At 41.0% G+C, this 11149-nt stretch overlaps 1 protein-coding gene across 1 annotated transcript in view; it reads left to right on the top strand.

The window, feature by feature from the left end:
• Window positions 1–315: 315 nt before the first annotated feature.
• CCDC88A (coiled-coil domain containing 88A) overlaps window positions 316–11149 on the top strand; it is an 87520-nt gene continuing 76686 nt past the window's right edge. Inside the window, exons 1-3 of the mRNA XM_054180039.1 lie at window positions 316–513; window positions 1236–1449; window positions 1569–1669. Of these exons, the coding sequence (XP_054036014.1) occupies window positions 1387–1449; window positions 1569–1669 (164 nt within the window). The 5' untranslated portion in view covers window positions 316–513; window positions 1236–1386. The remainder of the gene's footprint in view (window positions 514–1235; window positions 1450–1568; window positions 1670–11149) is intronic.

Raw genomic sequence — 11149 nt, 5'->3', positions numbered from 1 at the left:
GCCTTTATTCCCCCACGACGAGTCTTTCCTCACGAAGAGCATCTCCCTCCCCCACCTCGGGGGATGGGGGCAGATTTGCCTGTGCCGGGTCCTCCGCCGCTTCTCCTAATCCTCCAGCTGCTGCGGGGCAGAGGCCGCCTCAACCGCCCTCGCCGCCCCTCTCATGCAGCGTAGTCACTGGGCTCGCGCGCCGCCACCGCCGCAGCGCGCGTGCACGAGTCCTGCAGCGGTTTCCCCCCATCTCGGCTCCGCCCCTTTTTAATAGCGCCGCCATCCCTGAGCGGCGGTGAGGGGGGCCGGAGGAAGGGACCAGGGCTGGCGGAGGGATAACTGGCTGCGCACACAGAAAGGAGCGGAGGGATTCATACGCTAGAATCGCCCGTCAGAGAGGCAGGCAGGGAGGGAAGAGGGGGCGAGTGATGCGGCGCGCTGGGGCTGGCTGAGGCGAGGTGGCCGTTATTTGGGAGAAAGGGGTGGGAGGCGAAGTGGTGCCGCGGAAGCCTGCAGCCGAAGGTGGTAGGACAGCAGCAGGCTAACAGCTGGAGCCTGGCGTTAAGGGGAAGTGGACTGGGGGGCTCGGGGGAGCGGGAGGGTGCTGCGGGGAGCGGGGAGAGCAGAGGGGAGCGGCTAGCGCGGGGGAAGGGCGAGGTTGTGGGGCGAGGCTGCGTGTGCCGGTCCTGTCCCTATCTTGTGTCGTAGCTCGATAGAAAAGGGAAGGGGTTAGAAAAAGGAACTGGTTTAATACAGCGTCTCATCGCTGCTGGGGCTGGTTTCCTCTCCGCGGGCTGCGTATGCTATTGTAGAGGGGGGACAGAAAGATCCTCTTGTGTGCAGAAGCAGCCTGGGAGGCTTAGCTGTGAGTGGGGGTGGGGGTCTCTGCCTCTCTGCCTCCCTCAGTCTATTTTTTTGGTGTGGTTTTGTTTGGGGCGGTTTTGCGGATTTTTTTTCTTTTGGGTTTTTGGGGTTTTTTTGTGGGCAAGGGGCAGGATGCGCTTGCAGAGTTTTGCTGGAATGTCTTGCTTTCTGAGGAGCTGCCGCAGCTGAAGCAGATTTTTTTCCTTCCTTTTTTTTTTTTTTTGTCTGATGCAGAATCCTAGTAGCTAAGCAGCCTCCCTCTTTTCTTTCCTTCCTTCTACCTCTTCGGTACGTAGGAAGGCACAGACATCAATGGGAAAGCTGAAATACGCCTAGAAGGACTCTTAAATGCCTTTTTACATTTTTATTTTTTTTTAAAGGAAGATAAATCCTAGTGCCAGTCGCTTGACAAAAATGGGGTTCACTTCCTCCAGCTAAATCCTTGGAGCATTTCAGACGGCTGCTACAGTGAAGGACTTGCACTTTTTTGCATCAGAAGAGCTACATTGATGTTAACCATTTTTTTGTAAAATGGAGAATGAAATATTCACACCCCTTATGGAGCAGTTCATGTCTAGCCCTCTTGTCACTTGGGTAAGAATTCGTTTTTCCTCACACGTTATTCATTTATTTGCTTATTGTTTGAAGATAAATGCCTAGTGGCAAAGAGTAAGGTGGAGTTAGTGTCATGGTGGTGATGGTTATGTTTTTAGGTTAAGACATTTGGACCGTTAGCTGGAGGAAATGGGACCAACCTGGAGGAATATGTGGCACTGGTGGATGGCGTGTTTCTGAACGAAGTCATGCTGCAAATGTAAGTGTGTGCAAACAGTGCCTTGTTTGTTTTTGGTTAGTTGGTTTTGGTTGTGTGTTTGTGGTTCTTTTTCTTACGTTGTCTTATTTCTCTTGCATGTTTTGCTTTCTTCTGAAAACTCCTTTTCCCCCCCATACCTGCCTTAGTAGACTTCTGCCTTTCATACTTGAAGTAGTCATGTGGTTAGGTAAGAAGAGACATGGGAGCATAGTAGGTACTTCATAGTTCTGTGCCTGAGTGATGTGTTTGCAGGATGTGTAGTGTAATACTGGTTGAATCATGATACATAGGTCTTAATTGGAAAATTGAATGGCTGTAAATAGTTTCATAGATTTCCAGTGAGAAGCATAAAGGTGCATTCTACTGTAAATCACACTCACAAACAAAATTTTGAATACATTTGCTTGGTGAGTAAGATTTTAATGCATATCTTAGTTTGTGTGACATACAAATTAAGGATCATACATGAGTCGCAAAATGTTGTTCACTGAGCAAATGCACTATCCTTTAACTCCTTCCACTTATGTTTTTCACAGTTCCAAATTAGAGTGGATAGCAGTTGTGCAGTAAAGCTGATGTTTTACTTGGGAGTATAGAGTATTTTTTGTCCAAGACCACAGAAGAAACATTTTTACATGGTTTTATAAATTGTTTACTGAAAACTCTGATTGTTAGAGAAATTTCTATAGTGACATTTTGTTAATCATAGTTTTGACTGGAACATTGCCAGCTCCTGTAATGCCAGAGAGTAACACATTTGTCAAGTGTGTAGTGATACAAATATGTTAATAGTGTAAAAATATTCATACTTTTTTTTTTTTCCTTTCTTTCTGATACTTTCAAGTTTTGACAGAGAAGCACATGTTTTATTTGTATGGGTATGAAAAAATGTAGGCTTATGGATGACTGGACAGACACATCAGCTGCATAAGTTGACAGCTGTTCCTTAGGAACACTGCTCAGTGATGGGCATCCTTTTTCTCTGTTTAGAAATACTAAATATTAATAAAAACTACAAACTTTTTGCTGTTCAGTATCCAGCTTGTGTAACCTGTGTAAAAAGATCTACATATTACCACAATTAAGTTTCAATTTGCATCCTTTTGAAAACAGTGTTGTCTTTGTCACCTACTTCTGTGCAACTGAAACTCCCAATTATTCATTTCTGTATTACTGAGAAACATGGCAGACTTGGTGGAACTGAACTCTTTAGAAAAAACCTTGAGTGAATTTTTAGCATATTTTAATAAGAATGTGATGCATTCACTGAAGCATATTATTTTACTTTTTTTTCCCCCTTGGATTATAGTAAGTAACTTGTCAGTTGTGACCATACACTTAGCATGTAGAGCTGTGTTTGGCAAAAATGTTGGACAGCTGGAAGGCAAATTTAGTACTGAAGCAAAGTGATTTTGAAGAACATATTCTTGTAATTGTATTTTACCAGTAATTTTTTTGACTACTAAGGGTATAAATTGAATGTTTAATGTAGAGCTGCCAAGAGGGACCTTTTCACGACACTGTATATGCTATGCTTTGACTTTGTGCATCTCTGACCTCATATTGTGATTACTATATTTCACTTAGGAGGACCTGTGTGTGCATGTATAAAACCAAATACAAGAGATGTAAATGCAAAATAAAATCAACAGAACAATTAAAAAAAACTACTAAGATTCATGTTACAAATATCTAACTTCACTAGCAAGGTGTGTTTTATTTAAAATAAATAGGATGGAAATGTATTCTTATTGCATACTACTTAGTATTGATGTTTCCAGAACTGTATTCTTATTTTGGGTGAGTTCAGTTGGTTTGGGGTTTTTTGCCAGGATTGAAAGAGGGGAAAAAACGTTTCATGCTTTGCAGACAGATTCCATGTCTGGTGAAGTCATTGTGGAAATGTGTGTTAACTTCTAGTCACTTTGAATAGCCTATCAAACACATGTCTTCATTTGCAAACACATATAAGAGATGCAGCTCCAACTAACCAGTATGAATTATTTTCAGTATTTTCCATTTTATTAGTGCTTTTTTTTTTTTTTTTGTAATCTTAACTAGCATATGTTGAGGAAGTATAATAGAGTTGTGTCACATGACTTAAAAAGCAAAACATTTTTCTTCAGAATGTTTGTTGGCTTGGTTTTTTTAAGCTCTCTCAATGACTTGCTTCATGTCAGAACTAGGGATCTGTGACACTCTTAGAAGTTACAGAGAAATGTTGTTCTTGCAGAAATCACCAGGAGAGCTGTTCATAAATATACATGCAGAGCACCATTAGAAGTTAGCGTTGGGTTTTTGTTTTGTGGGTTGTTTTTTGGTTGTTGTTTGTTTTTAATGTGAGTTGTGTTGTTTGGTGCTTACTATTTACAATAGTTTTGAGATATTTAAAGCAATTAATGTTTTGGTGTGAGAATAGAGCATGCCTGTGAGCTAAGGGTTCTCTGATGTGATGGTGGTGTAGGTTGGTTCCTATGGTTGAAAATTCATTGCAACATTAGATGCTCTAAAAGGTGTTGAAAGCATAATAAGTGGTGGCTGTTAGAGGTGCTGTGGTCCTGCTTTATGTATACATTAGTACTTCATTTTTGCCAAATGTTGGAGTAACACCTTTTGTGGCTATGAAAGTGAGTGTTAATAATGTGTTCAGCATGATCTGTAAACAGTGACACAATCAAAAAAAGTGGCATTGCTGCTTACAGAAAGATTTTTGCTTAGTTAAGAGTTAATCCGGCCTTCTGCCAGCTACAAGTGAGAGTTTGGTAGCATAGCATTGTTTCTCATTGCACTTGTCTACACCAAATTTATTTCCCACAATTGTAATGATCCAGACAGAGGAAAAAAGATGTCAGCATTGGAACAGCCGCAAGATAATGGTACTGAGATGGTCAGGTTTTATCAGCATTGACTGAGTACCTCGGAATAATTCATCACATTTCCTGTATCTCTCTTACTTCTGAGTTTTTTGAGTTTGTAGTACACAGGAAAATTACACAGATTCCATCCAGTGTCCAGTTAGATCTGAAGAGCTCTGACTTTGCTAGACATGCTACAGGCCAATTTTATTATTTTAAAATATAATCTTATTTTTCATCAAGGAGAGTTCCAGTGTTAAAATATTAGCTCCTCACTTGAGAAAATATCGGTTGCCGTTTAAATTTGGGTCCAGTTCTTCAGAAGTATTCAGTTACCTACCTTATGCTGGGATCAGTCAGTATCTGATACCTTGAGATAGAAACCCATCTGTTTTGCTAAATCTGAGCCTTTATCTTTGTGCTCTTTGATTAAAAAAAGGGGTCATGCTTCTTGGAAATAAATCAGAATGCAGGAGATCACTACAGTGGTGTTCTGTCATGGCAGAGAGGTGGCAGAACATGCTAAGAATACTTCGTACCTTTATAATACCTCTATATAATAATTTATGTCGTTACTCTGTGTCATACTATTGAATTAGACAAATTTGTCCACAAGCTGTTGGACAAATATTGTATGCAGAATCAGTGATGTGTAGAACCAATATCTGAAACCGAGTTAATTTAATCCACTGTTGACTTTTATCATAGTGTTCCATTCATAACTTACTACTGAATATATTAATTGGCTATATCATCCAGACATGATGAAAATCCCTTTTTATTTCCTCAGTGTGTATTTCACTGTCGGGATCCACATGCAGTCCTCTCATGCCCAGAGAATTTTTCAGGTGGACCAGCTGATTGTTTCCTTCCACTACTTTGTTGGTGTGTGCCTAGAATGTGTAGACTGCTTCATTGACTCATTTTCTGAGCCTTTGGTCTTTAGTTGTATGCTTTTCTTCCAAGCAGTTGAGCTTGCCAGCCCATACTTCTGGCTTGCCTATATCTTTCCCTGAAAACAGGACTCTGTCTCTAGTGCATGAGCCAGCTGCCTGCCTCTGAGAAAGAGCGCAGGAACATGCATCCCAATCCAATTAACTCTTTCCTGTGGGGAAGTCCACAGAGGGCATGTGGCAGCTTCAGCCAGGCTCTGACTGGGTGGGGAAATGGAAAGAAGTTGGGGTAAAATGAAATTCATGAGTTTGTATTTTAGTAAAAAGTTAAATATTATTAAGACTTCACCTTTCTCAATTCCTTGAAACTAATAGCTTTGATTTATGCTTTTCAGATGTGCTCTGTTGAATTCCCATGGATGCAAAGTACTTGTTGCTCTAGTAGTTTGTGAGAGTTGTTAATCATGTTTCTGCAGCAATAGGGATGAGGTTTTGAGTTTTTTCCCACAAAAAGATGAACTTTGAACATTTTTTTTTTTTAAGAAGCAAATTCCTTTCAAAATTCCACTCCACTGAAATTTTCACCAAGGTCAGGATTGGAATTAAAACCTTCTGGTTGCAGAAAAGGAAAAGATTGTTTTTATAGTGTAACAATGGTTAATTTTAGACTTGAACATCTGCCTGCAGTGAGCTTTGAATTGGGTGGATGAGGTGGACATAGGCTGACAGCTGGCTGCTGAGGTGCTTGAGGTTTTGATAGATAAAGGCTGAAAAAGTACAGGTTGAATGTGGAATGCTTGCAGTGTTTGATTTTTGCTTATGTCTGTATGACTAGGTGTTTCATGCCTTTTTTTTTTTTTTCCCCCACAGCTGATGTCCATTCTTCTTCATTCTGTCTGCTCTGATTTATCTCTGTGTAGTAAACTGTTTTGGGGTTCACTTGTTTCTTGCAGTATTTAGTAGATCAGGATGTAAATGATTTAATCTTCCTCTGCAGGTATGCGTTCACTTCTTTGTTCTTGTCTTTGACTCCGTGTCCCTATTTCTTTTGATATCACTTATCCCATCCTTAAGTCTGGAGTAGTAGCTGGGGTCAGAGAATAAATGCAGAGTTAAAACACATTTTTTAAAATATGTACATACATTCATAAAATAAATTTCTTAATACATATGAAGCTGCTCCCTTGAGTCTACCTGTTCCATGAGCTGCTTTATAGCTTTTCTTTCAAAGTATTTTGCATTTCACTCCTATGTGCTGTGGGGAATGTCACAAGCATGACTTTAAGACAGGGCAAGACCTGTCCTGGTTTCACGCTGTGCTGTGTCCTTTGCGATTTAGAAGTGATGTCCAAGTTGCTCATCTAAGCATCACTGGCTCTTAATGGTACCCAGTGTTGAGGCTGGGTGAGCTTTCTGGTTCTATTCATGGCTGGCTGTAATATTTCTGTTTGTAGGGCTGACTTTACTCTTTACTTACCTCTGCTACTACTGCCCTGGCTTCTTGTGTTGCAAGGAAAAGCAACATGTTTTGCTCTGATTTTTGCACCAGAAAGGTTAGTTTGCCCAGGCTGCTGAACTGATTTGAATTGTCCTACAGCATTGTCATATTTTTTTGTAATGTAGCAGCAGTAAATTCCAGAGTTTTAGGTTAGCTGCAAAGACTTAACTTGGGCTGATCAACTTGCATCTTTCCTCAGCAAGGCTGTGTTGGGGATCTCTACACCACAGACCTTTGTAGAATATTGCTGTGCTCTGATCTTTCTTTTAAATTCATAGAATCAACAAGGTTGGAAAAGACCTCAGAGATCAAGTCCAAACTATCACCCAGTACCTTGTGACTAACTGAACCATGACTTCAAGTGCCACATCTAATCCTTTTTTGAACACCTCCGGGGACAGTGACTCCACCACGTCCCTGAGCAGCATGTTGTGCTCAAGACTTCTCACCAGCCTTGTTGCCCTTCTCTAGACATGTTTGAGCGTCTCAGTGTCCTTAAATGGAGGAGCCCAGAACTGGACACAGTACTCAAGGTGTGGCCTAAGCAGTGCTGAGTACAGGGGCACAATGACTTCCCTGCTCCTGCTGGCCACACTATTTCTGATGCAGGCCAGGATCCTGTTGGCCTTCTTGGCCACCTGGGCACACTGCTGGCTCATGTCCGGCCTACTGTCAACCAGTACCCCCAGGTCCCTATCTGCCTGGCTGCTCTCCAGCCACTCCATTCCCAGCCAGTTCCTAACCCAGCACAGAGTGCTCCTGTGTAAGCCACAGGCTGACAGCTTGGCCAGGAGTTTGCTGTGGGGGACAGTGTCAAAGGCCTTGCTGAGGTCCAGGTAGACCACATCCACAGCCTTCCCCACATCCACCAGGCAGGTCACCTGATCATAGAAGGAGATCAGGTTGGTGAGGCAGGACCTGTCCTTCCTAAATCCATTTTGGCTAGGCCTGATCCCTTGGCCATCCTGCAGGTGTGTTGTGATTGCCCCCAAGATGACCTGTTCCATAATCTTGCCTGGCACTGAGGTCAGGCTGACAGGGCTGTAGTTTGCAAGTTCATCCACCCAGCCCTTCTTGTGGATGGGCACAATGTTGGCCAGTTTCCAGTCATCTGGGACCTCTCCGGTGAGGCAGGACTGGTAGTAAATGATGGAGTTCGTCTTGGCCAGCTCATCTGCCCACTCTCTCTCAGCTCCCTGGGATGGATCCCATCTGGTCCCATGGACTTGTGAGTATCCAAATGGCTCAGCAAGTCCCTAACTACTTCCTCATGGATTTCAGTGGGATTATACTGCTCCCTGACCCTATCTACTAGTTCAGGAGGCCAGTTATCCTGAAGTCCTTCTGCCTTACTCTTGAAAATGAAGGCAAAGAAGGTATTTAGTACCTCAGCTGTTTGCTCATCCTTAGTTACAATGTTCCCCTCCAGGTCCAATGAGGAATGGTGGTTCTTTTTGCCCTTTTGTTTTATCATTAATATAGTTGTTAAAATGCTTTTTATTGTCCTTTACTGATGTGGCCAGCTTAAGTTCTAACTGGGCTTTTGCCTCTCTGATTTTTCCCCTACATGATCTAACAACATCCTTAAACGTATCTCAAGTTGCCTCCTCCCCCTTTCCAAAGGGGATACACCCTCTTTTTTCCCCTTAATTTCTTCAAGGGCTGCTTGCCCATCCAGGCTGGTCGCCTTCCCTGCCGGCTCATCTTTCAGCACGTGGGCACAGCCTGTTCCTGTGCCTTCAAGAGCTCCTGTTTGAAGTAGATCCAACCCTCCTGGACCCCTTTGTTCTTAAGGGCTGCTACCCAGGGTACTCTCCAAATCAGTTGCTTAAATAAGCTGAAGATTGCCCTCTGGAAGTCCAAAGTCTAATTTAGTTAACTGTGAGATTGGTTGCTGAATGAAGCACATCTTAATCCTTTGCTAAGTTGGGTAAGCTTTCTTCTAGATTTTCCTCATTTGTTCCTTCTGTTAAGAAGGGGCTTTTTAGCTTTGTGTTCTTTTCTATGTTAGTCTTATTTGTAGTTCCTTCTCATTTTTCGCTAAGTAGCATTTAGTTGTCTGCCTTGTCATTCTCGCTGTATGACTTTTCCCTATGTGATCATTATCTAGGGATCAATTTTTTTTCTTTAATTTTTTTTTTGGGAATGCTGCCTTGTTAGAGCACATGACCTCAATGATTAGAAGTTATTTGGTAATAAGTGTCTCTGTTTGTTTGCTCAATTTTAAAGAGTCTTATATTCATGCCTTGAGATGTCCCAAAGAGGCACAACCCATTATTAAGCAGTATTTACAAAATGCCCCCACATAATTTCATTGATAGTAAGGCACTGAGTCAAAGCAAGGCCACTTCTTGACCCAAACTCCATTAATGTGATTTATTTGCTTACACTGAGGAAGAAGCAAAAATTACCTTTCATTGCATTTTTGTGTTGGAAGATAGTAAGGGATGAACTTATAAGGAGCTTGTATTGTATTTCTGGCTGTTGAGTGAATCTGTGTGTTACATGTTTGGACATACTTGAAAACTTGCTTCCCTTTTTATAGTGATAGGACATAAAAGTCCATTTAGGTTTATTACAAAATTTTATATTATTTTAGGCTGCAGGGAAATGTTTGCTTTAGTTTTTGTCTTTGTTTTACAGACTGGTTTGAATCTGCTGGACTAAATGAGAATTCACAGCTTCAGCAGGGTTCAAAGTATAAAATAAGTGAATATTTGCCCAAATATTTCAAAGGAGAGATGGGGTTTGGGAGTACAAGAATTATCAAGTAAAGCAAAGTACATACTACTGTGGTGTTGGAAGCTGGTTAGGGTAGAAGAGGAAAACTTACATGTACAAACTTACTGATCTCTTAAGAAGGGTTTTTTAATCTTAAAGAAAGAAGACTGCATAAACGTGTGTTGCTTTTAAATCCCACATAAATTATTTTTCCTTACATTAATATCTTAAATTCTTGGAAAGCATGTTAACTCTACAGATTTCATTTACCTGAGGGCAGTTATGTGTGTGTTTGCTTCTACCCTGTACTTGCTTGCTGCTTTCTATCTGTGGTGACAACTTTCTGGCCCTGTTCTTGCCTAACTCTGATGTTTGTTCCAAATGACTACCCATATGTTTGCACAATGTTGTTTCCAAGGTAGATTGTAAAGGTTTTTACTTTAACAACCTGTGATGTTTGGTATCAAGTCATGCTGCATCTTGTGATCCAGCTCTGTGAGTGCTTTTTTACAAAAAGACTATTGTGGGTGTAAATGTTAGCAGCATTTTAATGGGCAGTTACATTGAAGTATTAATTACAAAGTAAAATAGTTTCCAGTTACACTGTTAATTAGTATTGGAATTAACTCATTTCAGAAGTAGATGTTGTTGGCTCAGAGGGAAAATAACACACAGTGCCCAAAGTAAAAAGCAAAACTTTAGTGTTGGTTATCTTTAGTGCTTTGTTTCTGTGATATGCCCATCTTCTTTCCTGTTTGCCCTTTGTAGACTGTATGCTTTTGCATCCTGTACTGTCTCCTTGTTTTAGTTTAATTTGAAAAGTAATAGAAGTACTACAGCACTCTAGCTATCTTTTCATACAGTATATGCTAGTAGGAACTTTGCATTTAAGGAAAACACAAAACCAAAGCTACAACAGGACAACCCTTGTAAGATACTTAGATTTGTGAAGTTGTGAAGTATGTTTGTCAGACTTTCTGGTTCTCATCTATTTGCTTGTAAAGGTTTTGTTTGTCAAGTTGTTTCTTCTAGGAATTCTCAGTTATTTAATACCCAGGAACATTTGTTTTGTGTGACAACATTAAATGTTCTGTGATGCCCTGAATCATGGGGAATTTTCTTCCATCAGTGAAACTTCATTTTGGTGGAAATAAACTTACCTTTCACTAGCTTTCAAGCTGCTCCATGTTCTTATTGAGTGCTGTGAAAGCTCACACAGGTTACTCAGTGCAGTGGGTAGTAACTCACTAGATTCATTAACAATTGTGACCGTTCTGATAGTTTAAGTTGTTTCAATCCTGTGGCATGATAGAAACAGCTACTGCTCTGTGAGCTTCAAAGTTAGGAACTTTTGGAGGGATCATAAAAATGAGGTGAAGCATTTTATGTCCTCTCTTACTTTCTCCTACATTTTGATCACCTGCATGCATATTCCTTATTACTATCAAGGAAAAGACAACAAATATATATGGGCTGTTCTGTACTCTGATTTTTTTTATTTTATTTTTTTTTT

Source organism: Dryobates pubescens, chromosome 3, assembly GCF_014839835.1.
Source record: "Dryobates pubescens isolate bDryPub1 chromosome 3, bDryPub1.pri, whole genome shotgun sequence".
NCBI classification, from domain to species: domain Eukaryota; kingdom Metazoa; phylum Chordata; class Aves; order Piciformes; family Picidae; genus Dryobates; species Dryobates pubescens.
Note: the sequence above shows the minus strand (reverse complement) of the source record. Positions and strands in the feature narration are given on the sequence as shown.